At 41.7% G+C, this 27,699-nt stretch overlaps 2 protein-coding genes across 2 annotated transcripts in view; both read left to right on the top strand.

Moving 5' to 3' along the window:
• Positions 1-1,990, top strand: part of NCK1 (NCK adaptor protein 1) — an 84,736-nt gene extending 82,746 nt beyond the window's left edge. Inside the window, exon 4 of the mRNA XM_063114512.1 lies at positions 300-1,990. Within this exon, the coding sequence (XP_062970582.1) occupies positions 300-494 (195 nt within the window). The 3' untranslated portion in view covers positions 495-1,990. The remainder of the gene's footprint in view (positions 1-299) is intronic.
• Positions 1,991-14,933: 12,943 nt separating this feature from the next.
• IL20RB (interleukin 20 receptor subunit beta) overlaps positions 14,934-27,699 on the top strand; it is a 30,615-nt gene continuing 17,849 nt past the window's right edge. The window contains exons 1-3 of the mRNA XM_063114901.1: positions 14,934-15,082; positions 24,332-24,458; positions 26,036-26,226. Of these exons, the coding sequence (XP_062970971.1) occupies positions 14,995-15,082; positions 24,332-24,458; positions 26,036-26,226 (406 nt within the window). The 5' untranslated portion in view covers positions 14,934-14,994. The remainder of the gene's footprint in view (positions 15,083-24,331; positions 24,459-26,035; positions 26,227-27,699) is intronic.

The following is a 27,699-nucleotide window of genomic DNA, read 5'->3' as shown; positions in this document are numbered from 1 at the left end:
GTGGGTGTTAGGCTATGGGTGCTGTAGATGTAAGAGACTCTTGACTACATGGGTTTGAATCCCGGCTTTGTTGTTAACTAGATGGATGATATTGGGCAGGTTAGCTTCTCTGAGCCTCAGTTTTTTCATTTGTAAAAACGGTTTGTTTTGAGGAGTAAAGGAAATAATCTGTGTAAATAATTTAGCATGGTGCCTAATATTTAGTAAGTGCTCAAATTTTAGCCGTTATATTTGTTTAATATATAAATGCTGATAGTTGGCTTTCAAAATGTTTACTAAATATTTTTTTTCTCTTTTAGCCAAATGATTTCTCGGTATCGCTGAAAGCACAAGGGAAAAACAAGCATTTTAAAGTCCAGCTAAAAGAGACTGTCTACTGCATTGGGCAGCGTAAATTCAGCACCATGGAAGAACTTGTAGAACATTACAAAAAGGCACCAATTTTTACAAGTGAACAAGGAGAAAAGTTATATCTTGTCAAGCATTTATCATGATACTGCTGACCAGAACTGACTGCTACAGAGCTTTAATTCGTCATGTAATTGAAGACTGAGGAAATGTTGGTCCAATCGTGCTTGATTGGAAATTGCTGTTTCTAACTCTTTATGAGACTTGACTATAATACATAGTATTTTTATTATAACTCAGCCCATACATATATACTACGTATGCAATGCATCTGCATAGAACAATTCCTTATCCTTGCTCTTTTGTTTTATTTTCTTCTTTGCGGTTTTTCTCTTTGCTTCTCATATTAATGTTTTTTATTTTGAAAAAAGTCAAATAATGCAGATCAGAAGTCTTTATATGGGAGAATTCCTTTACTACCTTTCCTTTATTTCCTTGTAAAGGCACCCTGTTAGTTTTGCCATGGTTTTTCTTCATATAAAATTATTATATCTATATATGGCATATGCTAAAATAAATTTCTTGGAGAGTGTTAATCTTTTCTGTGACTAAATAGCAATAATAAATGCAAAATTAGAAATTACTTTCAGGTATTGTCTTTGTCATAAGCCATTGTAAATACCAAGTATGTTGTATTTAATAAAATTCATTCATTATCCTCAAAAACAGGTGGGATATAGGTTAGAAAACATCTGGTACAATTTTAGTTTACAACTGTTGGAAACAAAAATTACTAAATTCTCAATTTTTTTGGTGCTTTTCTCTCTTCTGGTTATTTAAGAGAACAAAGTGATCTTTGAGATATTTAGCTTTTAAAACTGTAAATCGATGTTCTAGTGTTATTTTTTCCCACCAGTGTTATTTCACCAAAGCATCTTGTATTAAGACATGCTATATTTATGCCAGCGTGAAATAAGTTATGGCCAGATTTTGGGGAAATAAGAAGCAGTGAGACATTTGGGTTTTTTCTCCCTAAATGACAGTAATTGTCAGGGATAGTATTTCCTATTTTCATTTTCTCCCTTCAGCTTTGAGTTTTGTTCATTGAGACATTAAAATTGATGTTATACTGGAGGAAAAAATGAAACGTGCTCATGGTTAGAGAAAATTATTTTTAAATCTTACTTTTTTGTTTAAATTTGGGTGTATGCATGAGAGGCCACTGTAAAGTATTGAATTTACTTCTGTAGGCCACAGAAGAAAAGCAGTTGTATTTTATGGTCACAGCTTTCTCTCCCATTATTAATTCTGGAGATTTAAATTTAAGCAAAGTAAACATCAATGTTTTAATTGAAAATACTTAAACCACATAACTTAGTAAATAGTAGGAAATCATATATTTTCAAAAATTTCCCCAATACTGCCTAAGCATATGGATGTTTCCATTCTTTGCTATGTTATAAACAGACATTAAATACACCAGAATTACTGATGGTAAAATTGAGGTTTTGTGATTTATGAGCTTTTTTTCCTTACTTCATTGTTTTATTTTGAATTTTTAAAAATTATTTAAATCTTAAAATCATTTAAAAACTTACGTTGCCACTGGGTGGCAGCCCTTGCTTTTCCCACTAAACAACAGAAGTCTGCAAATAAAATTAAGACATTGATATACAGATTTTCATGTTTATTACATCTACTCTTAAAGTCATATATGTCATATCTCATTATCTTTCTCACTCAGTGCTTCTTAGTTTAAGGTATTTATTAGTAGATAAGTTAAATGATTAGTAGAAAAGAAATAAAACGTGTGCTTACCTTTTTTGCTGTAAAATCACATGAATATAAATTGAAGAAAATAGTTTTAAAGTGGTTGTAGAAAGACTAGGTAGTAAACATCTTTTTATTTAATTTTTAACATGCATTTGATGCTTTCTTTTTCTTCTCTATCTCTTTGTGGTTCTCCCCCTGCTCCCCCCTCCCCCCGTCTCCCTTATGTTAAAAAAAAAATGAATGTTTACATTTAAAAAAAGCAATTAATACTTTGTATCATAGACAAGCTATTTATAGCAAATCCTACTGGGCCAGTGTTAATAAAGCAGAATTTTGAGAAAGTAGCTAGCAATGGAGTATCACTGGAAGCAGAATGCATATTTCTGTGCCATAATTAGATTTTTATTGTAGCTATAGAGTCCCCAGATAACCCATGTATGCCAATAATATCTATTGTGTGCTCTTATTATGGGATGAAAACCTTACTGCTAACTTTTTTTGGTACTTCAGTTTTTATTAATTTTTAAAAAGTCTTAATCCTTTTCTATAACCATGTATTTTACTTGAAGCAATTTTCTCAAAAACCGAAACAACATCTACAGAGCTAGGTAATAGCAGGACTTGTATTAGAAACCAGGTTTCCTTATTCCCAGCCTCTGGTGCTCTCTGCCCTGTGTGTGCTTGTTTTTCGACTAGGAGGAGGGTCCTGGGAAGAGCAGTGTTACAGGAGTTTTCTTCCACATGTGAGGACATGCTTAGCTATCAAATTTAAACACATGTAACACATGTAACCCTGCCCAGCCCACTTCTACAAATAACTTCTCCAAAATCTTGGAAGGTTTTTTAGAACATTATATAAGCTTAATAAAAAGAAAAGCATTTGCTGGTGTATCCCTGATTTCGTCATAAATTCTTAGGGTTTCACACATGTATATTATACACATCACTATAGACAGTTAACACATACTCCTAGCACATTAAAGACTTTCACAGATATCACTAAGCAAAATAGGAAGGCTAAGTGCAGTCCTCTGCCATTACTAGAAGAATAAAAAGGCCTAGCAGTTTTAAGATCATCCTTGTAGATACATGGCACACAAGTTATCTGCAACTGTAGTGCTGTTATGTAATCCAGAGGTTGGAAAGAAGCCGGGTTGCCACCGTGTATGTAGTACCTTTGTGAGAATTAGGAAAAGGCACCTTTTTCTCCAGGCAGGCCCAGCACTTTTCCTTCTTGAGAAGTCAGAATTTCACCCCCACCTCTTTACTGGGTGACTGACTTGTTCAGGGTACAACCAAACACAGTGGCCTTAATACAGAAATGCTACTCAACCCACACAGTGCTTTAACTGCAACATTTAAAAATTGGGGGATTTCACATAAAATTCAGAGTTCTGGTTTCCTCGTAAAAATGAGAAGCTGAGAACACTGGAGCTGAATTCCTACAAGGAGGATGTTATAGAGAACAAGTCAACAATGCACATGGTGAAAATTTTACAACAATATGGTAAAGTCTCTCTCCCAACCCTAATCCTCCTAGTTCATACCTCCAAATGTAGTTACTGTTTGTCACTTCCTATTTTTTGTGTAAGAGGAGTTTTTGATTTCTAATCTGGAAATTCTCATTTTTTAGATATACTTACAGATGCATTGTCCAAACCAATAAATTAGGAGTGTAGCATTACGGCATGCTTAAACTTTCAATTTTAATACTTTGCTAGAAGATAAGGGGGTACTTTGTAATCTTGTATTTATATAGGTCTTTTAACCATTTCCAAATTGCTTCACAACTTTCCACTTTTTTAAAGGACATTTTGTAATAGGATAGATGATATCCTTATTTTTTGTTCTGAATAGCATTCAGTGGATCTTTTTTCTTTTAATTGAATTTTTTTTCCCTGGTTGTTGACTCAGGATTTTTTAAAATTAATTTTTATTGAACACCTGAGATCTGATAGCATTCAGCGGACTTTTAAAAAATGCCAAATTACTGATTTGGGAGAAAACCATCATTCTCTTGCAGGGTAGGGAGCAACTGGCTTGCTCCTCTTCTGATAAACTTGTTCTGTTGGTGTTTAGCAAGTTTATGTGACTCAACTCTGCCATCATATAAACACTTGAAAGACTGGCGTAATATTCTGCTCCACACCCTAATTTCTTGCTGTTACATGACCTAAACCAAGTGACTGAGGAACTGAAGTGTGCATTTGTAGTTTACTAATGAGGCGCTGTTTCGATCTGAAAGTATACACAGTTTGCTAAGATTTGTTTGTTTAATGAGTAGAACCTAAACTGAGCATGGTGGCATTTTGAAGAGGAGGAGAAGTTTCAGTTATCAATTAGCTATGTTCACAGAGGTAAATGTTTTAAACCAAAGTGTCCGTTTGTGAATGTTTGCTGGCTAGAGAACTTTCATTTTATCAGATAATTTCAGAATTGGCCTGATGCCTACAGTGGCTTAGCATAAACATTTAAGTTACCTGCTGGTTTGGCTGATTTTTAAATGTTTCCACTCAAATTACTTAAACTGTCTGAAAGCTCCCAGGAAAGCTGGTCTTACTATTTTGGATTAATGTTGCAATTTTTATTTGTGGTTATAATTATGACAAAGGATAAAGTACTCAATTTCCTCATTCCATGTTTTCTTGTACCTCGTGGAATGACAATGACTTTCAAATGGTAAAACAAACGTAAATAGACTTTTAAAAGTAGACTTCTAAGGTAGTTAAGATATTTAATTGCTTTATATACATTTCTGGGCTCAGATAATTTTATCTCAGACTATGGAGACACTTTACAGATAGCCTTTGGGAAGTTATGGAGACAAAAAGGTGGATTCCAGAATGAGACAGTTAAGTGTTGTCTATTTTAGGTTAAACACAGGAATGGTTATTAAATTGATATTTTTGAGCACTTATGGAGGAAATAAGTAATCCCTGAATAAGCATGGCTTCTCAAGAGCTAGTAATGTCAAACTCGATATGTTTTCTAGACTATAGACAAGGGGGATGTTATAGAGAACAAATATTGATTTCATCAGGGTATATGGTAATCACTTGGTGTGAAGATGAAAAAAAATACTTTTGAGCTGTTATGTATATGATTATGAGTCTGTATGATTAAATGGCTTTTACATATTATTTATCATCCATCCAACCAACTTATCTCAAATACTTGACTGTTCAGTTGCCAGGCTGTTCTAGCAATGTAATAAGTGAAGAAAATGGACAAAGCTTTCATAAAACATATTTTACTGAGATAATGGATTGTAATGGAGAAGAGCTCTGAATTAAAAATAGAGCAGGTTGAGGAGGTTGGAAAGTAAGAGTGACAGTGTTAATTTATATAGAATGATCAAAGGAGGTCTCTGATAAGATTGACCTTTTAGCATATTGTGTGCTCCACTAATAGAATCCCTGCTGACTAGGATTAACCAGTGATTGAGTGAAATACAGTGTTAAAAGTCAAATAAAAATATAGAGATGAATCTCTAAGAAACTTTTATTTGGGAAAATAGGATTGTAATCAGGGTTTACACATAGACTGGAGTGGTCTCTTGTATGTCCAAAGAATAAAGAAGTGTTGGGGGTTTTATTAGAGAAATGCTATGTATTGTTTTGAAAGAAAGCACATTGGCAGTAGCGGAGTTTGGGGGAGTTGGCTGGCTTTGGTGAGTGATGGCAGTAGGTAAAACTAGTCTTAGAGTTCCAGAAGTCTGTTTTAGCAGCTGGGCTTGTACAATATTCTCGGAGCAGATGCTGTGTGCACTGAGTGCTTTTTCCAGCCCTTTGTCTCTGATTTAGCTTGGGTATGACAAGAATGACCCAGTTTGTATAACCAACTTCCACAGCAGCAACCAAAATCATTTGAACATTATTGTAGATCTTCACTATTACAGAGCATTGTTTCTGGATTTCAAATTTTAAAATTGACTAAAATGGTATTTGTTTTATTTAAATGTGGAACTTTTAACTACAATGGGCTATTGTGAATAAACCCTGATTCTCCATCTTAAGAGTTGTGGGGTATGTCATATAGAAAAAAATCAGTTATAATTACAGGAGGAGGAGGACAGTTTGGCAGACTTAAGGGTTTTAATGATCACATGCTAAGAGTTGAGATCAAGGGAGGTTAAATTCCTGATGACCAAACAATAAACATTAGGGAGGAAATTGACAAACTAAAGTATATTCAGAGGAGGTGAAAAGGGATGTAAGAGCCCTGAAAATTAGAGCTTGGCAGAGTTTGAAAATTAGACCTGGAGCAGACTTGTTGAAGCTGGAGTTGAAAGAGTCTAAGACAAGAGGAATTCCACTGTTTAAATCCCCTGTTACTTGCAGGGAAAAAAAAATTGAAACAGCGGATTACAACTAAAGGTTGGGTGTGTTAAAACAGGACATAGATATTTAGAAATCTTGGTGCAAAGGGAAGGAACTATTCTGTACTAAGTAGGACAAGGGAGGGTTACTGGAATGGAGTAATTGAGCATGTAGTCTGTGCCAGGGCAGCAGGGCCTATCCTGAACTTGCACAACCCTAACAGTGAGTGCCTCAAATTTTGAACCTTGCGTGCTTTCCTTGCTGCATTCTAGTCCTGTCCCTGCAGGGCACATAAGGCTTAGGAGGCTCTTCCTTGGTCAGTAAGCTTCCCATTCCTCCCTATTGCCTCTCTTTACTTTCTGTAGAAACCTTTTATATGCTTGCTTTTCCTTCTATAATTAAATGCCAAAGATTTAAATGGCAAATAGTATAATAGGGAAAAAAAATCCTATTTCTGGACTGTACCTGCTTATCATAGGAAATAAGTTTATTCTTCAAACATGGATAATCCAACAACTCTGTGGAAGGCCATGGAAATTAACCTGAAAAGTACAGTCAACACGATAGGATGGTTTTGTTTTGGCATGTTGCCTAGAAAAGAAATTGCAACCAATTGAGGAAATGGTATAGAAAGAGAAGTATCTCAAAACCAGAGGTGGAAAGGCAAGCAAGATCAGAGTCAGGGATGTCCAGGCAAGGGTAGGTGGTAGCAGGTGAGGCACAACCCTCCAGAAGTCTTCACCCAATGACATGGCCTAGGAAGAGGCAGATGGTCTGAGTTTCTTGCTGGGTCATGACTCAGGCTTGAGAAGGACTATTATTATTTAAAAGCTATGAAAGGAAGATGGCATTATCCCTTATTGCCCCTTGAGGTGTGACAGAGACTGTCCTTGCAATGGCTTGTGAAGGACTGGCAGGCAGTACTGCCTTGGCAGAGCCTGGCAGTGCTGGATAGGGGTGTCTTGACAGGGACATATGCCCAAGTACAGCTAACTATCCTCTGAAGATCTCAAGGTTGGGTGGGAAATTCTCCTTCCTCCCCGACAGCACAGCTAAATGAGTCTTATTCTTTCTTTCATTTTCTCTGTTTACTTGCCTTTTCCTTTTTATTCTCAGACTGAAGTCTCTATTCTCTTCAACCTTTTCATCCTTGGGCCTTGTTCATGTCATTGTCCGAGTTGGAATGCTGAACAGTGAATGCATCCTTCCCTTCTTACCCAAGTGTAAATGGATACATCCTTGGAATCCCATATTGAGGTCTGTCTGTTCTCTAAATCCTTTGCTAATCTCTTGGATTACTTACTCCTTTGTGCCCCTCACATACATTGTGAGCAGTCCTTTGGTGCTAACTGGGAGGCAGTTAAAGTAAGTGAATAGAACTTGGAGTCAGGCAGACCCTGTTTGGAATTCCTGTCTTCATCCCTGACTAGCTCTGTGATCTACAGTAAGTCCTTTTCTCTGAGCCCCGTGTCTTCAGCTGAAAAGTGGAGAATCAAATCTTACCTTGCAAGTCTGTTGTATAATATATGGAAATGTATATAATGTGTGGAAAGCCTTTAGGGCAATTCCTGGCAAATAGTAGATACCCAGTACACACTGGCTTGTATTGTTAGCTTTTGACATACTGGAACCGTAAGCCGAAGTGAATTTAGGAGAGAGGAATCAGGAAGGCAGGACTACGAGAACAAAGACTGGGGACAGATGTTGAGGCCATGTATGAAGCATGTATGAGGGACTCGAAGTTGGGGTGTGCCCAGATCAAAGTCACGGTGAGATGCCAGGGGAGCAGTGAGAGATGGTGTACAAGCAGCTAGTGACCAGAGATCAGGGCACAGATGTGGCCACTGACTCACAGTGCTGGGATCAAGGAATGTATGCACCAAGTGATCTTGAACATGGTAATAAAAAGATATACAGCCAGTGTTTACTGTACATTTGGTGCCAGATCCTGTTCTAAGTGTACCATCTCATTTAGCCCTCACAACAGCCCTGTGACTTAGGTACTATTACAGTTGTTCCCACAGTCTGGCTCCATAGCCCATGCTTTAGCCATTACCTTCTAGTAGATACCTCCAAGTGGAAGCCTTTCTTTGCTGGTCTAGGGGCCACACCAAAAGATGGGCAGCCAGCAAAGGGCGAGCCAGTCAGAACAAATATGTCTCTAATTTATTTATTGTTAATAGTATTATTAAATGAAGACCTACTGTGTTCCTGGCACTGTGCTAAAGTACTTTGTCTGCACTCTTCTTTAATTCCCACAACAATTATGCAAGGCTTTATTGTACCTACTTTGTAAGTGAAAAAATGATGCTTATGGAGTTGCTTTCTTCCCCCACTTTTCCATCTGCAGTTCAACCCATAACTATCTAGCTTCTGATCCAAGCCCTCTGTATTAGTCTGCTTCTGTTGCTTATAACAAATTACCTGTAACTGAGTATTTTATTTTATTTTATTTATTTTTAAATTTTTATTGAGTAAAAATTGATTATACATATTTTTGGGGTTCAGCATTGAGATATGTTGATCAAATCAATATTACTAGCACATATATTGTTACAAATCATAATTATTCTTTATGCACCTTGTCCAATCCCTCCCCATCCCCTTTTCCCTCCCCCCTCCCCCCTCCCCCCTCTAATTACCCTAGATTTCTTCTCTCCCTCTGAAAGAATAATGGTTACTCTGTTGATTTGCTGCCCAAATGATCTGTCCAATGCTGAGAGGTGTGATCAGGTCCCCTAACACAATCATAGAGCAGATGCCTCTTCCATCACTCTGAAATGGGCTCTGTGGAGAGAGACATCCTCCTTTCTTTATCTCTGCTGGTGACTCTTCTTGTGTCAATGCACTCCAGTGGCTGGTGGACCATCTGTGTGGTGGTTGTGGCGTCTAGCCGCCTTCACGACAGCCATGGTTATCATGGTGGCTGTGGTGGGCCATCTACATGGAGGAGGTGATTTTGACATGCTCCTTGGTGCTGGTGATGTGCCTGGTTGAGGAAAGTGTCTGATCCCCGGCTCCATACCCCGGGTCCCCGGGTGGGATGCAAGGTGCTGGTGAAGTGTGCCTGGTTGTGGGAAGGGGCTCCGGTCCCCTTCTCCATGCCCCAAGTCCCCAGGTGGGCCCTGAGGCACTGGCACGGTGTACCTGGTTGTGGGAGGGAGGGTTCAGTCCCCTTCTCCATGACCTAGGTCCCCGGGCAGGCCCCAAGGCACTGGCATGGTGAGCCTGGTTGTGGGAAGGTGTGTCCAGTCCCTGGCTCTATACCCCAGGACCCTGGGTGGGCCCTGAGGCACTGGCATGGTATGCCTGGTTGTGGGAGGGGGGTCCAGTCCCCTTATCCATGCCCTAGGTCCCCAGGCAGGCCCTGAGGCACTGGCATGGTGAGCCTGGTTGTGGGAGGGGAGGTCTGGTCTCTGCCTCCAGAGCCTGGAACTGCGGTGGGCCCAGAGGTGCTGGCAAGGTGTGCCTGGGTGTAGGAGGAGGGGTCCAGTCCCTGGCTCCATAACCTGGGACCCCGGGCAGGCCCTGAGGCATTGGCATGGTGTGCCTGGTTGTGGGAGGGGGAGGTCAGGTCCCCTTCTCCATGCCCCAGGACCCCAGGCGGGCCCCAAGGCACTGGTGAGGAGTGCTTGGTTGTGTGAGGGAGGTCCGGACCATTTCTCCATGCCCTGGGACGCTGGGTGGGCCCTGAGGTGCTGGCGAGATGTGCCTGGTTGTAGGAGGGGGGATCCGGTCCTTGGCTCCATCCTCCAGGACCCTGGGTGGGCCCTGAGGCTCTGGTTTGTTGTGTCTGGTTGTGGGAGGGGGATCCGGTCCCCTTCTCCATGCCCTGGGACCCCAGGTGGGCCCTGAGGCACTGGCACGGTGAACCTGGTTGTGGGAGGGGTCTGGTCCCCTTCTCCATGCCTTGGGACCCCAGGCAGGCCTCAAGGCACTGGCATGGTGAGCCTCGTTGTGTGTGGGGGGGGTCTGGTCCCCTTCTCCATGTCCCAGGTACCTGGCCAGGTCCCAAGGCACTGATGAGGTGTTCCTAGTTGTAAGAGAGGGTGTCCAGTCCCTGGCTCCATACCCTGGGACCCTGGTTGGGCCCCCAGGCACTGGCATGTTGTGTCTGGTTGTGGGAGGGGGGTCCGGTCCCCTTCTCCATATCCCAGGTACCCTGGCAGGCCCTGAGGTGCTGGCATGGTGAGCCTGGTTGTGGGAGAGGGTCTGGTTCCCTTGTCCATGTCCCGGGTACCTGGGTGGGCCCTGAGGCACAGGCTTGGTTGCAGGAGGGAGGTCCAGTCCCTGGCTGCTAGCCCTGGGTTCCCGGGCAGGCCCCGAGGCATTGGTAGTGTGGCTGGATATGGGAGTGGGGACTGGTCCTGGCTCCAATCTTAAGTTTCCTGGGCATGGCTCCGAGGTGCTGGTTGTGTGAGTGGTTGTGGGTAGGGATCCTGCCCCTGACTCCATGCCTCATGTCCCCTGGTGAGCCCCAAGGCATTGCTGGTGTGCCTGGGCCAGAACTAAATTTTTGTCCTTTGCTTACTTCTAACACAGGGGAACTTCCTGTGGGAACCAGTACTTGAGTTGTGTGGTTGAGTAAATTGCTGCTTTGCTGCTGTTTCCCTAGGGAAGGCTTTTTGTGCAGCTCAGGGTTCAATGGTTGACCTTATAGGTATTTCCAGCTCTCAAGGTACTTGGTGCACCTGGGTTGTATAGAAACTCTGATCTGGGCTTGAGTTTTTTCATCAAACTGCACCCCATGCAATTCTGTATTTTCAACCAGTCTCCTCTGAGTGGTCCTGCACTGATTGGGAGGCAGATCGGCTGTCCTTGCTGTGTCCCAGTTTTCTCCCAGTGTGCCTGTCTCCCCGACCACCCAAGCTCCAAACACTTCTCATTGGACGGGCCCTGCACTAGTCCCTTGCATTGATTCACTGGCCTCTGAATGGCTCCCCTTTTTCAGCTGTTCTGGCTCCTTGCTCCTGCGTGGGTCCATGGGAAACCTGTTAGTGGTCTTGCTGTCCTGGGGGCTGCCAAGGCACTCTTCTCCCCTGCTGCCTCTAAGTAACTTCATCTGAAGGGCACAGCTGTGGCTTCTGCCAGCTCCTGCTCCATGTGCTCCAGCATTAAAGTGGCTGCCGCCCGAAACACTGAGAGCAGTTTTTTCTTTCTCTCATCGTGGTTTCTCCTGCCTTCATGAGTTCCACAGGTCTCTCTTCCTCTTCACCTGAGCTCCAGGGGCCCCAGCTTGGCTGATGTTACATCTTTATAGTGGTAAATTTGTTGATTTGTGGGAGAGAGTGAAGCTGCGGACCGTCTATTCTGCCATCTTGACTGAAACTAGAACTGAGTATTTTATAAAGAAAACAAAATTTGTTGCTTACAGTTTCTGAGGCTGGGAAGTCCAAAGTCCAGGGAACACATCTGGTGAGGGTCTCCTTTGGTGGTGTCTTTACAGCAATTCAGGGGTCTCACATGGCACAAAATGGCGGAGCAGAGAGACTCTCACATGCTCTCCTTTTAAGGACCTCAGAGCGATGCCACTGGCCACGCAATTATTAATCCATTCACTAAGTCATGATCCTACAATCTAATCACCTCTTCAAGGCCCCACCTTTCAATTACCATAATGGGATTTCCCACCCACAGCAGTTACAGCAGGAATTAAGCTTCTAATATATGGAAATGTTGGTGACACAATTCAATCAATCCACAGCACCGTCCACTGGAACTCCTCCCGAGATTACAAATGACTTTCCAGTCGCTAAATCCAGGGGACATTTTTCAATTATTAACTCACTGGCCTTCTTTTCTGCACTTCTCCTTGATAATTACCTCATCCTTCATCGTTTCCAGGATCAGTTTGTCCCCAGACCACTTCTTTGACCTATTTGTCTTCTCCCCTGTATCTCCCTATTTCCTTTTTCTTGTCCTGGTCTGTAAATGTGGGTCCTCTTCAGGGGGACATCCACAGCCCTCCTTAATAATCTACATACTCTCCTTTGATGATCTCACCCACTTCCTGGTCTCATTACCACTGAAATGCTGGCGGTAGGGGAGATGGTACCATACCGTTTGTTACCAGGCACAGGGCTGGCTGCCTGCCCCCTTTCAAAAGCAAACCATTCAAAAATCAAATGTTGGTAAAAATGAAGCTCTTATTCAGGAACATCAGTGACCTGAAGAGTGCTGTTAGGCTAACCCATCTTTCTGGTAAACCCGAAGGAGGGTGGCCAAACTAAAGCCGTCTCCAAGACTCAGTTTTACTGACGGGTTTTTAAAGAGGGGGTTGAGGCAATGGAATGTGGGAGATGAAAAGCAAAAGGGAGGAGGATGTGAGTTGTGGGGGCTCCATGCAAGGAGCCAGGTGCAAAGTCTCGCCAAGACTACGCCTGGTTTCTGTTCCCATCTTTGTTTTTATCGCCGGGTCCTGCTGGAGGGGTGGAATCAGCATAGCTTTACTGATGTCTTTCTTGGTTTCCCAGGGTCTGGATAGTGCAAGTCTGTGGTTTTTAGGCTGACTGGAAGCAACTTTGCATTCATGTAAATAATATCGTCTTGCACCATGACCGAGGTTCAAAATATCAAATAACCATGGGAAAAGAGGAAACTCAGAGAAATGCATGCCAAGAAAAAAGCTGTGTCCTTTTAAAATCTTTTAGAGCCCATGCAGGTTTAGGTTCCAACATGGCTTCAGTCCTGCTCATTCCAGCACCTTGACACTCATCAACTTGAGACAAAAGTTATTTACATATTTGAGACTCCCCCTGCCTATATAAGCATCTCAAATTCAATCGTATCAGGCTGAACATCTGCAACCTTTTTGTGCACCACCCCAACCCTGCCTGCCTTGACCCCCCTCCACCCACCTCCTTTCCATTACTTCAGTTGAGGTGTTCCCATCCCATTTACCTGAACCTAGAACCTGAAAGTCATGTTTGGCTCCCCGCACCCACCCTCCCAATCCACTCAGTATTCAGGAGCTGTTAATTCTACCTCCTTTTTTCTTTTGAATTTGGTTACTTCTCTGTACAGACATGGTGAATCTAGTGGAGACCAACAGCATCTGTCGCCTAGATGACTGCTGTAGCTCCCTCCTGGCCCTCCTGCCTCCAGTCTGGCCCCCTGCACTGCTTTCTCCACCCTAGTTATAATCTTTTTAAAGCTCAAGTGAGAGAATGAAATGATCAAATTTGAGCTTTTAATCTTGCCTTTGACATTCACTACTCTCAGGATAAACTTCAAGCTCCTCAACAAGGTATTCAAAGCTTTCTGGAATTCTGGTTCTGTCTGCCTTTGAGCTCCATTTCTTGCCACTCCAACCTTACTCTCCAATTGCAGCAAACTTCTTGTAGTTTCCTAAACACAACATATCTGGCTGATTTTTTTTTCCCCTCAGGGTTCAGTACTCACTCCCAAAGTCACCTCCTCCAAGAAGTCTTCTATGATCCCACAGGATGGGCTAGACATTTCTCCTTAGTGCTCCTATGTCCCCTCATGAATATTTCTGTCACTGCATTTTCAATATTGATTTATAATTATTCCCATGTCCATCTTCTGCACTAGTTGGGAAGTTCTTGTTAATGGCAGGAACTGTTGAATTTCCAGAATCTTGCACACAGTAGTCCCTCAGCAAATGTTTGTTGAATGAATAAATAAATGACTATGTTCCCTAAGGTTACATTGCAAATAAGTTATAAAACTGGAACCAAAATATGTTGCACTCTGAAAACCATGTTCATTCCACTATTGTATTTGCACATTAAGGTGTTTCAGGATCCTTAAAGATCCTGAATTTTAAGGGACCAAACCCTAGCATAAGGTTTTCCTTCCAATTTTTAAAATTGATTTTAATTTTTTAGTAATACATTCGCATGGTTCAGTAATCAAACGGTATGAAAAGGTGTTAAGTAGAGAGTTTTGTTCCCATTTTTCTCCTCCATCTTCCCAATTTCCACTCTCTACCCCAAGGTAACCAATCTTGTTAGTTACTTATATCTCCTTCCAGATTTTCTTTTGCACATGCATGCAAATATGAAGCTATATATTCTTCTCACCTCCTGACTTTTAGAAAGATATTAACTTTTTCTTTTTTAACTTCTCTACTTGTTCTGAAGTGGGCATGTCTTAGCAAAAAGAGCTAATCAGTACCCAGCTTGAATGAACACAGAGAGGGAGACTTGGAAGAAGACAGCTATTTGATGAAGGGAGAAGATAATCCTGCCTGCTCACTGGCCTCTGGGGACATCCAGGACCTCCCAGGACAGAACCGACAGTCCGGATATCTCCCCAGGCATATTCTCAAGCTCTCCACTGTTACCTTTTCTCTGGAACTCTCCTAGGCCACTCCCCCTGATGCAATATCTGGGTTTGGTCAGAAAGGAGGGTGCTGAAGAGCCCGCCCTTCTGAGTTGTCGGGGCTGGCTCCTCTTTCCGGAACAATTCAGTCTTCACTACGACTCAGACCTGAGCTCCAACATCTGTGTTCTGAAGCAAGATGGCTGAAATGGACAGAATGCATCATTCTGGAAGGAAGCAATGTTCCAGGTCACACTGAGTCTGCCAAATGCAGACCCTCACAATAGTTCTAGGAGAAGTCTGGACAAATCTTACTATGTGGTGTTTCTACGCATTTATTCCATGTTTGCTCATAGGTAAGTATTAATTAGAATCCATCCAATAGTCTGGGCCTCAAATATAGGTTAAGAAGGTGAAGAAAACTTTTCCAGAATTTGGGGTTGAAATACAAGAGTACTTCAAAAAGGTCATGGAAAGATTTGTATTATCTTTCAATTCTATTTTTCCATAAACTTTTTGAAGTACCTTCATGCATGTGTAGAACATTTTATGCCTGTTTTAAAAAAGGTTTTTCACCTAAATCTCCATCTCGATATTCCAAAGAAAAGTCTTGCATTCTGTTCGGAAATCTCTCTCTTAGCATCCACAGAACAATTTAGAAAGAAAAGTTATCAAAATTAATAGTCTAAAGGTTAGCAGAGCTCCATGCATTTTGTTATTTATCTCATCTGGTTTTAAAGAGTGCAACATAGTTCTCTCAGTCTTTCTGTGTGTGTCTTGAAGATATTAACTGTAAGGACAGATTAAAGTAAAAACGATTCTAACAAAATACACACAAATTACAAGACATAATCTGCAAGCTTAATGTTGGGTACAAGACTTATACAAATTAGATTTCTCTCCTGGTCATCGAAGAAAAAGTACCCCATAGCATTTAAAAAAACATTTGGTTTGGGGCATTTTCCCTGCCAGTAAAATTATATAGTTTTCTCTGTTCCATTTCTGGTTACTTGTACCTCTCTGCTTTATCATTCCAAAATTGCTGCTCCTTCGCCTTTGATGTTTCTTCATGTCAAATCACATTTAAGAGAAATTTCTAATTTTAATACTTCAAGATACTGGGCACTTTGCAGTGTTGCTAAGAGCCTCAGGGACTTTCTGTCTTCTTTTTTTTTCTCTTAATACAGAACTAATTATTCTAGTTGGTTTAAATCAGACAACAAATCAGTGCTAAGGCAATTTGCAAATGTTTAGAACTGGTTTAAGCATTAAATTATGGTGTTCCTTCCTAGCTCAGAAACCTTCATAGCTCTCAGTTGTTCAGCACATGATGTCCAAATTCTGCTGTTTCTCATGACCTGTCATATTCAGACCCTATCCTATGTTTATTCGACCCTATTTCTCGCTACTCCTTGGAAACAAATATGGACTGCAGGTAGCTACTGTTTTCACAGTCATATTAAACTCTTTCATTTCCTTCTCCTGGCCTTTATTGTTATAATTTCCCACTAGAAGCACCATCTCCAGTTTCTTTCTCCATCCCAAGTCCATGCTCCCATCATTATTCCAGATGTCTCCTTTCTCCTACATATCCTCCCCAGACCTCTCTGTCCTTTGCCCCTTGACCCCATGGACTCTAGTTTCAGTGGGTTACTTCTCTTTCCTGGGGGAGTACCCATAGCCCCTGGCACAGGTTAAGGATGCTGGTTGTTTGGTTAGTTTGTTGGTTGATTGTTTAGTTGTTGGGGAAAAAAGTTGCCAGGGAAACACTTCTCCACTCAGCCAAAGGGAGAAAGTGGGAGTAGGAAAGAGAAGAGGAAAGGCTAGCATTTTTAATTTGACATTTTCTTCAATGAGTTCAGTCTTTTGAATCTTTTCTTAAGACTTCAGTTTTCTCATCTGCGAAACGGTCATAATAGCGACCCTGACATTGTGAGGGGTTAAATAAGACGATGCAAACAAAATCACTTTGAAGACTTCAATATGTCCCCCACCCCCAAATGTTAGTTAGTTATTATTGTCTGTTGGTTATGCAAACAGATGGTGGTGTCAGCAGATAATTGCTTTCGTTGTGGTGGCCTTTATGCAGTTTTGACCATTGCCTCTGGATTGTGTAGGTAACTGCTATGAGTTCTGCAGTTTCTAAATGAACTTCTATTCGTTACTAGATCACTGGACAGATGGGAAGAGTTGTTGCTCTCTTTCATAGAAATCATTTGCCTTTTCCTGTCCCTTCCAAATAATAGTGCATGATTCCAGAAACTGATTCCCACTACCAATAATAACAGCAATAACAATGATGACCATCACAACTGCAATTTCTGAGCAAACACTGTGCTCTAGGTTAGAGAAAATGTTCTCTTGATATCTTACATCAATTCTGCAAGATAGGTGTTATCCCTGTTTTACACATTAGGAAACAGCAACTCAGAGAGGTTCAGTTATTTTCCAAGTATTTATGTCTAGTAAGTGTTGTCATTGGGATTTGACTCTGGTTTGGCCGGCTCCAGAGCCTGTGCCCTTTGTACCCTGCAGAAGAAGCTGAGACATTGAAACAGGACAGAAAAAGAGAGGCGGGTCAAAATAAAGGAAGTAAAGAAGATGGGGCTGCCTTTTCTGATGCATTTGCCTTAAAAACTGTTGGATGTAAAGGTGACGGAAAGAAGACCCAAATGAGGGGAGTTGACATCAGACTCAGTGGGGGTTCTTCTAGGGAAGAGGTAAGTTTGCTAAAGAGCATTGTTGTGGGCAGCCTTCATGGAGCCTCCCTTGCACAGATTCAAGATGTTAGGAAATAGGCACTCAGCATAAACTTTAGAGCAGCGAAAAGGTCTAATTTAAGATGGATGGGGAATTAAGAAAAAAGAATTCAGGCCTAGCCTGATTTCCCTAAGGGAGCCAAGACTTGCTTTGCTTGTCAATTTGTGTTTGTTTAGCACTTCTGAGCACCTTTTAATGTGCCAGGTTCAGGGCTGGGTGCTGATTAGAGAGATGAACAAAACAGAGTCCCTTTTCTTCAGGGAACATAAGAGCCTGGTGGGAAATATACTGAAGTCTTTGGCATTTGGGGATTTAACATAGTTTTAACTATTCCTTAGTCACTAGAAGGTCTACATCAGTGGTACCCAGTCTCAAGTGCACATTGGAATCATCCGGGGAGCTTTAAAAAACATAAATGCTGGGACTTCACAGCCAGAGATTCTGAATTAATTTAGAGTGCTGCCTGGGCATTGAGATTTTTCAAAACTCCCTGTGTGGGGCTTCTTAGAGAAGTGGTTGATTCCAGGGCTAGGCAGGGAAAATACAACATGAGACAGGAGCATCCTGTGGTAAGTAATGCGGTGCTTTAAAAAGGATGGCAGCCTAAATGCAACATAGTATCCTGGATTTGATCCTGGAATGGAAAAAAGACCTTAGTGGAAAAACTGGGGACATCCAAATAAAGTCTGGAGTTTAGTTAATGGTAGTGTACCAATGTTGGTTTCTTAGTTTTGACAAATGTGTCATGGTTATATAAGATGTTAGCATTAGGGGAAACTGGATGAAGAGTATACAGGAACTCTGTGTACTATCTGCGATTTTTCTGTAAATCTGAAATTATTGCAAGAATAAAGAGTCTATTAATGAAAATAATATGAAAAAAGAGGGTGGGAGATAGAAAAAAGTCAAAAAGGACACAGGCGTCAACCAGAAAGAGTTCCCAGTGGCCAAAGCCCAAACAATTTGAGTAACTAAATAACAATAGTGTTGTGCAGTAATCGTAGAATAAAATAAATATCCATTAGTTCTTACTGATATAAATAAATCATTGAATAAATAAATAAATAAATGGTGGAGAAGAAAAAACTCTTTCTTACAGAAGAATCCAATTAAATAAAAATAGCTATTAGAGCATCACAGCAATAATTGTTGCAAGTAATATCCACCTATGGTTTGAATGTCCCCTTCAAAACTCATATTGAAGCTTAATCCCTGATGTGTTGAGGTGTGGCGTCTTTGGGATGTGATTGGACCATGAAGGATCTGTCCTCATGAATGAGTTAATCCATTCATGGATTAATGCATTAATGGGTTATCAGGGAGTGGAACTGATGGCTTTAAAAGAAGAAGGGAGTCCTGAGCTCACACACGAGCACACTCTTGCTCACTTGCCATTTGAGGCCCTGTGCCACCTTGGGACTCTGCAGAGAGTTTCCACCAGTAAGAAGACCCTCACCAGACATGCGCCCTTGACTTTGGACTTCCCAGCCTCCAGGATTGTAAGAAATAAATTTTGTTTCCTTATAAATCACCCAGTTTTAGGTATTCTGTTATAAGTGACAGAAAACTAAGACACCACAGATGTCTGTTAAAATTAATGAGTGAAAGTTTGAGGAGAAAGAGAATATTTGAATAGTCTCAAAGTATCTCCACCAACATATTTAATAACTATGAAAGAGGAAATGGTAACTTTACACTAGAGACGCTGCCTTGACCAAGTAATCAAGGTTAACATCACCAGTAATTAGACACATTGATGTCATGTACTCCCTTTGAGTACATGGCAAAAACGTATAACTTCAATCAAATGGTGTGAAAACATCAGACAAAACTAAACTGAGAAATATTGTACAAAACAACTGGCCAGTACTCTTCAAAAATGTCAAGTTCATTGATCTCATAGAAGTATAGAATAGAATAATGGTTACCAGATGCTGGGAAGGGCAGGGGGGCAGGGGTTAGTGGGTACAAAAATACAATTAGATATGATGAATAAATTCTAGTGTCTGATCACACAGTAGACTGTCTATAGTGAACAATAATTTATTGTATACTTCAAAATAGCTAGAAGAGAAGATTTGGAAAGTTCCCAATACAAATGATAAATGTTTGAGGTGATGGATATCTCAATTACCCTGATTTTATCATTACACACTGTATACATGTATCAAAATATCATATGTACCCCCTAAATATGTACAATTATTATGTTTAAATTAAAAATAAATTAATTAAAAAAATGTCAAGGTCATAAAAGACAAAGACTGAGAACAGATTGGAGGAGACTAACTAGATACGATAACTAAATGTGGAGTCCTGGACTGGTTCCTAGGGGAAAAAAAAAGAACATTAAGGGAAAAACTGGTGAAATTTGAATAAAACCTGAAGTTCAGTTAATAATATTGCATCAATATTAATATCCTAGTTTTCATAATTGTACTATGGTTATGTACATATGGAAGGCTGAGTGGAGGATATATAGGGGCTCTCTACTATTTTGCAACTCTTCTATAAATCTGAAATTATTTCAAAATACAATGAATCTGTTCACCATTACATTGAGCTAACATCAAGGTGCTGGCAGGACTACGTTACTTCTGGAGGCTTTAGGGGAGATTCTGTTTCTTTGCCATTCTCAGAGTCTAGTGGCCAGCTGTGTTCCTTGCTCATGCCCTTCCATGGCACGGACATACCACAGTCTGCTTAAGCATCCACCTGTTGAAGGACATCTGGGGTGATTACGGTTTGGCTATGAACATTCATGTGCAGGTCTTATGTGACATAAATTTTCATTTCTCTGGGATAAATGCACAAGAGTGCAGTTGCTAGATGATATAGTTATTACATTTTTAGTTTTACAGAAAACTGCCAAACTATTTTTCCAGAGTGAATGTACCATTTTACATTCCTACTGACAATGTATAAGTGATCTACTTTCTCTGCATCCTTGTCAGCATTTGGTTTTGTCATTTTTTAAAATTCTATTTTATTAAATTTTTTAATTGAAACACATTGATTGTACATATTTATGGGGTAAGAGTTATATCTCAGTACATGTATACAATGTGTGATAATCCACTCAGGGTAGTCAAAATGTTCATTGTAGCAAAACCCAATTATTTGTGAGGTTCACATTTGACCTCCCCTCTTCTAGTTGCTTGGTTACATGCAATAAATCTTTTTTAATTATAGATTTCTGGGTCGGTTGTACCATTTTAGAAAATTTTAGCCATTCTGATAGCTATGTAGTACTGTCTCATTGTGGTTTTAATTTGCTCTTTCCCAAATAGCTGATTGACCATCTTTCCATGAGCTTATTTGCCGTCTGTACATCCCCTTCAGTGAATGTTTCTTCATGTCTTTTGCCCATTTTCTAATTGTATTGTTTGACTTTCTACTGATAAGTTTTGAGAGTTTGTGTGTTTGTTTTAATGTATTCTAGATACTACTGCTTTGTGAGACAATGGTTTCCAAATATTTTCTTGCACCTGTAGCTTGTCTTCTTATCTTCTTAACAGGGTCTTTTGCAGAGCAAAAGTTTTTAATTTTAATGAGATCCACTTATAAATTTTTTTGTTTATGAATATTGCTTTTGCTATCAAGTCTAAGAACTCTTTGCCTAGCACTGAAGATTTCCTCCTATGTTTTTTCCTAAAGGTTTTACACTTTAAGTCTATGATCCATTTTGAATTTTTGTATAAGGTGTGAGGTTTGGGTTGAGATTCATTTTAATATTTTTCCTTACAGATGTCCAATTGTTCCAGTATTATTATCTGTTGAAAAGGCTATCCTTCTCTCATTAAATTGTTTTTGTAATTTGGTCAAAAAGCAGTTAAGTGTATTTGTGTGAGTCTATTTCTGGGATCTCTATTCTGTTCCATTAATCTATGTGTCTATCTTTTTGCCAATATCACACAGTCTCAATTACTATAAGTCTTGGGATTGGGTAGATTGATTCTTCCTACTTTATTCTTCTTTTTCAAAATTGTTTAAGTTATTCTAGTTTCTTTGCCTTTTCTCTTTTTTTAGTTTATTTTTTATTTATTATTTTTAATTTTTTTCATTTTTTAAATTGATTATGCATATTCATGGATTACAAAGCTGACTGTCACCACCTGTGCCCAAGATGTGATGGCCAGATCAATACTACCAGCATATCCATCACTATAAATTGTGATTATTCCCTGTGTCCTCCATTAAATTAATCCCTGACCTCCCTCCCCCTCGCCCACCTCTTTGCTTTTTCTTATTAAAATTTAGAAAAAGCTTATCGATATTAACAAAAAATCTTGCTGTTTTGATAGAAATTGTGTTAAACCTGTATAACAATGTGGGAGGGAATTGCCATCTTAACTATGTTGAATCTTCCCATCCATGAGCACAGTATATCTCTCCATTTATTTAGATCTTCTTTAATTTCTTTTATCAGCAGTATGGAGTTTTCACCATTCAAATCCTGGATATATTTTGTTAGACTTACACCTATGTATTTTTTTGTGATTGTAATTTTAATTTCTGTATATAAGTATTCATTGCTAGTATATAGAAATACAATTATCTTTTTATGTTTATCTTATATCCTGTGAACTTGCTGAACTCACATATTAGTTTTAGGAGGGGTGTGTATTGTGTGTGTGAGAGTGTGTGTTTGTAGATTCTATGGGATTTTCTACATAGCCTGTCATTTCATCTGCAAATAAGAGGAGTTTTACTACTTCCTTTCTAATCTTTTACTTCTCTTGCTTGCCTTATTGCAGTAGCTAGAACTTCCAGTACTATATTGAATAAGAGTGGTGAGAATGGACGTCTTTACCTGTTCCTGATTTTGGGGGGAAGCATTCAGTCTTTCACTATGAAATAAGATGTAAGCTGTAGGATTTTTGTAGATGGTCTTTATCAAGTTGAGGTAACTCCCTGCTGTTCTTAGCTCCAAGAGAGGTTTCTTCGTTTTGTTTTGTTTTAATAATATATGGGTGTTGGGTTTGTAAATGCTTTTTCTGTGTCAATTAATATAATTGCATAATTTTTCTTCTTTAGCTTGTTGATATGCTGGATTACATTAATTGATTTCAGATGTTGAACCAGCCTTGCATACCTGGAACAAATCCCACTTGGTCATGGTGTATAATTCTTTTTATACATTGTTGGGTTTAGATTGCTAGTATTCTGTTGAAGATTTTTGCATCTAAGTTCATGAGATATATTGGTCTGTAGTTTAAAAAATTTTTATATATATATTTCTTTGTCTGATTTTGGTGTCAGTGTAATAATGGCCTCATAAAGTAGGTTGGAAAGTGTTCTTTCCTCTTCTATGCTTTGGAAGAGATTGTGTGAAAGTGGCATTAATTCTTTAAATGTTTGGTAGCATTCTCCAGTGAAAGCATCTGGGCCTGGAGATTTCATTTTTGAGAGCTTTTAAATGATAGAACTATATTAATATATAGTTTAATTATGTAATTAAATTAATTAATTATATAAAGTGTAGCCTTATATTTATGTAGCCTTCTATGCCCCAAATAGCTGACTAGAAAAATGGTTTTTTACTTTACCAGAGGGAGGATGTCAGAGAGGACCAGGCCACCATATCTCCAGCTGGCGCTTTTCCTTTCCATCTCTTGCGTAATTTCAAGGTTAGGGGTGGGGAAGTCAGGAAGCCTCATGTGTGGGTACCCCAGGTGTTTCCTCACAGCGCAGAGAGTGAGATGGAGCTGTGTCACCAGGGTGTTACATTACAGAAGAGGCAGGGGAACGAGGCAGCATGTCCCTAGCGGTGCTGCCATCCCCTCATGGTCACAGGGCTAGGAAACCAATAGCAGGTGCCAATCTGGAGACAGGCACAAGTCCTGGTGAGGGCCCCAGCCCCTCACCACTGTGCTGTCGATGTTATCACTGTGACTGTAACAGCAAAGGGAGGCAGGTGTTGGGCATTAAAAGAGGAGCGTGTGAAAGGGGAAGAGAAGGACCACTGCACAGGGTCCAGACTGCACTCTGGGATTACATGTGACGATGGCTTTTGGGCTTTGGGTCTGCCTAAAGTCCTCAGGAGTGCAGGTTCAGTTTCCCAGGCTCTTTCATTCTGTGCAAACCATAGACCAAATGTATGCACACTCTGGGCTCAGAGTACGTACTTAGGTGAGCAGATGCTTGTGTCCCAGGCTGGCTCAGGGGCCTGCTGTCTTCCTGGGGTGGAGTCTCCAAGCTGGCTTGGTGCCCCTCTTGACTGGACTCTCTCCACAGCAGACCTGAGCCTACACTTCCCAGCTGGTAGCTGATACCCCATTTGGCCTTGTTGGGGGACGTGAAAGAATGTGCTTTGGTACCTGAGGATGGCAGCAGCAGGAGAGGGAGGTGATGAGACGCTGGCAGGAGCTGGCATGGGTTTGCCATGAAGTGGTGGGAGGCTAAGGTTTTGCAACTTACTTAAGGTCACATAGTAAGTGACAGAGTCAAGGCCTAGATCCAGGTCAGTCTGACTTAAGAGTCATAAATATTGTGCCTCAGTTTTCTCATTTGTACAGTGGAGAAACTAATGGTCCTTACCTCCCAGTTTGGTCATGATGATTAAATGAGATAATCATGTCACAATCTAGCCATGGTCTAGGTAGAACATTGTAAGTGCTCGATACCTATTAGCCATTATTATTATTAATATTAATATGCCATTTTATCACCAAAGGCAGAATACAATGATAATAGCAAAAATTTAGCATTAACACAAGTATGATGAAATTAGAGTTGTTTCTGGCCCATAAACATGTGAGGCCTTTCATTAGAAACTAATTTGAAGCTGTGGCATTCCCCCACTATGAGCCCCCTCTCAGCCTGTCTATTTGCCTTGATCCCAGATGGAGTGGCCATTCTGCCTGCGCCCCAGAACCTCTCTGTACACTCAGTCAACATGAAGCATCTCCTGACATGGAGCCCAGTGACCGTGCCTGGAGAGACAGTATACTATTCTGTTGAGTACCAGGGGTGAGTTTTTTTTTTTTTTTTTTAATTGTTTTTCTCTTTTAGGCAGCACTTGGTTTCTGGAGGCAGAGCCCTTCCTCCTTGTCTCAAGGAGGCTTTGTGAGCCCAGGGATGGATTATCTCTAGTGATCTGCCCCCTCTGTCTACATGGGCATTGGGAGAGTTAAAGAAGCAAGGGAAATTGTCCTGTGGATTTGACAGTGAACTCTCTGGGAACACGAAAGTGTACAAACACATTTTGGTGGATTTCAACAGTGAGTCAACTGTCCAATGAGTTTGATTGTGACTTGAGATGGACAAATCATTGGAGACAGATCCTTTGAGGGTAGGGGAGACCTCAGTTTTCCTGACTATGAGCTTACACCTAGGAGCCAAAACAAATCTTGACCCTAAAGGTCAGCTGGCTCTAGGGCCAAACAGGCTCTAGTTTTTTCCAGGTGTCCAGGCAATTGCAGCTGTTTAGGAAGCGGAGCTTGAGTCTGGCGCCTTAGACCACTCGGTCATCCTGACACCTAATTGCAGCTGTTTAGGAGTGAGAAAGACACAGAAAATACTCAATGTATTTCATTAACAGTGAATACAAACTGAGCACCTACATGTGTAGACATTCTTGCAGGCTCAGTGATACAGTTGACAAGGTTTCTGGATATAGGGAGCCAGTATCTACAGGAGGAGACAGATAGTGAATACACTAGATCTGACTCTCCAACGTGGTAGGCACTAGCCACAGGTGGCTTTTTAAATTTAAGTGAATTAAAATTAAATTAAAATGTCTGTTTCCCAGTCACACCAGTCACATTTCAGGTGCTCAGTAGTGTATTGAGCAACACCAGTAGGGAACATCTCCACTGTCACTGCAAGTTTTCCAGGGCAGCACTGCTCTAGGGGATTTTTGGATGGTGATCAGGGCTAGGAGGAAGCTAAAAGGCTGATTGTTGACTCTGCAGCACCTTCATATTATGTCATCAGGGAAGGCCTCTCTGAGGAGGTGATGTTCATGCCATATCTGGTGGGCAGGAGGAGCCAGCCATGTGGACAGAGGGTGCAGAGCATTTGAGACACGGTGAACAGCTGGTCAAAGTCCCTAAGGCAAAAAGAGCCCAGCATTTTGGAGAAATGATCAGGAAGCCAGTGTGGTGAGAACACCATGCTTAGGTGTGGGTGAGAGAGAAGGCCAAAGAGTCTGACAGGCCTTGGGGAAGGGTTTGGATTCCATTTCAAGTGCTATGGGGAGCCGTGAGGGAGAGCAGTGGGTATTTGAGGAAGGGCAGGTGAGGAGGCCGGGAGAGTGCAGCAGGGTGCAGTGTGGCAGCGGCTGAGATCAGCTGGTGTCCATGCAGATGGCGGGGCCTGGCAGATTGGGACTTATGCTTAGGTTTCCCGTGTCTGGTGATAAAAGTGGAGTAAGAAGGGAGAATGGATGGTTGGTGAGGGTAGAGACTGGAGGAACTGGGGAGTGGAGCAAATGCTTATTTTGCTGGCCCATAAAAAGCGGGAGAATGAAGGTGGTTATGTGCAACCATCATCGGGCCTGGATCAAAGGGACTGGTGTGACACTGTGCCCTCTTCTCCTCGGCCAGGGAGTATGAGAGCCTGTACACGAGCCACATCTGGATCCCCAGCGGCTGCTGCGCACTCACTGCAGGCCCTGAGTGTGACGTCACTGATGACATCACGGCCACTGTGCCATACAGTCTCCGTGTCCGGGCCACGCTGGGCCCACAGACCTCAGCCTGGAGCACCTTGAAGCACCCTTTTAATCGAAACTCAAGTAAGGCACTTCTGTCTGTACTGCACCACCCTCACCAGCCTCCCCTGCAGGAACCATGTTCACCTGGACTTCCGGACTCTTTTTAGCACCAAAATAGTCCTGCAAAGCCACAGTATTGTGAACACAAACAGTCCTTATTGGTATATCCTAAAAACTGCTGACTTTGGCTTTGGAAGTCATTCCTGACCATTTCTGCCAGGGTCTGAAGTGGTGGGGACGCTGACATTGGGAACCTGGAAAGCTGCTGTGGAAGTGGGGAGATGGCACTAGACTGTTTCTTCCTACCTTCCTGGTGCCTCCATAGATCTCGTACTGCCTCCCATCTGGTGCCTTGTTAATCCCATATTTACTGCCCATGTAGGCAGCTTCATTGTGCAAAAGGATCTATACATTTAACAGAGCCACCAGAAACAGTTGCCCTTCTATGGTCACTGGGAAATAAAAAGCTTTCGATTGCAATAGTACCTGGAAAAGGATGGAGAAAGAAGTAAGAGAAGAATCCAGATAGGTGGCCAAATATGGCTGAGTGTAAGGCAGTGTTTCAAAGGACATGTGTGTTTGGGGAACAGCAGAGGCGAGGGCTGGATGGGCGGGGGATAGGGAAGCAGCTGGTCACGTGTTGAAGGGCTTTGGTCGGGTCAGGAGAGGGAGCCATGGAAGAGGAGAGGGTCTTGGCCAGGTCTGCCTAGCATCACTGGCTGCTGTATGGAAAATGAACCGGAGTAGGGCAAGCCTGCAGGACAAGGTGAAAGTGAGTAGGGGCTTGTAGACTCCAGCTGAGCCAACGTGAGTCCTGATCCCAGGAGTGGGTGAGGAGAAGGAGAGATGTGGACGAGTTCTAGTAACATGGCTGAGTTAGAAAGGACAGAGCTTGGGGACCAGCTGTTGGGGGATGGAGAGACAGCGATGATGTTCAGCTTCTGATGGGGGTTGGTGCACACACCGTCCAAGGCAGAGAACCCAGGAGGAACAACTGGTCTTGAGGAAGAGGGGACACCCCTGGCTTTCTGTTCTTTGAGACTGAGGTTCCTGAAAGATTTTATGCCACAGATCTATGATTGGCAGCTGGGAATCAGGCCCTGGGACTCAGAGAGGTCAAAGCCAGACACACAGCACGTAGTTAATAACTAAAGGCTTGGGAGTGCAGGAGATTGGGGGACAAAGAAAACCCAGGACAAGGTCCTGGGAAGCCTCAGGATTTAAAATGTGGATGGAGAGAAGGGCACCAGTGGTGGCCGGGCAGGTGGAGGGGGGACACGAGGGGAGAACAGAATAGCTCCTGACAGGCTGAAGAGGCCCCTGCATGGGCCCTTGAGAAAGTGACTTCATGGAGTGGAGGAGATGACAGTCTGCTGTGGGGTGGAGGACTGAGTGGAGGTGGGCAGGAGCAAGGCAGCTTCTCCTCTGAGACAGGCGTGGGCTGGAATGTGAACAGTTTGGAGCTGCAGAAAAGACAAGGAAAGGGCCTTTGGT

Source organism: Cynocephalus volans, chromosome 11, assembly GCF_027409185.1.
Source record: "Cynocephalus volans isolate mCynVol1 chromosome 11, mCynVol1.pri, whole genome shotgun sequence".
NCBI classification, from domain to species: domain Eukaryota; kingdom Metazoa; phylum Chordata; class Mammalia; order Dermoptera; family Cynocephalidae; genus Cynocephalus; species Cynocephalus volans.
The sequence above is the reverse complement of the archived record's forward strand: the minus strand, read 5'-3'. Positions and strand labels throughout refer to the sequence as shown.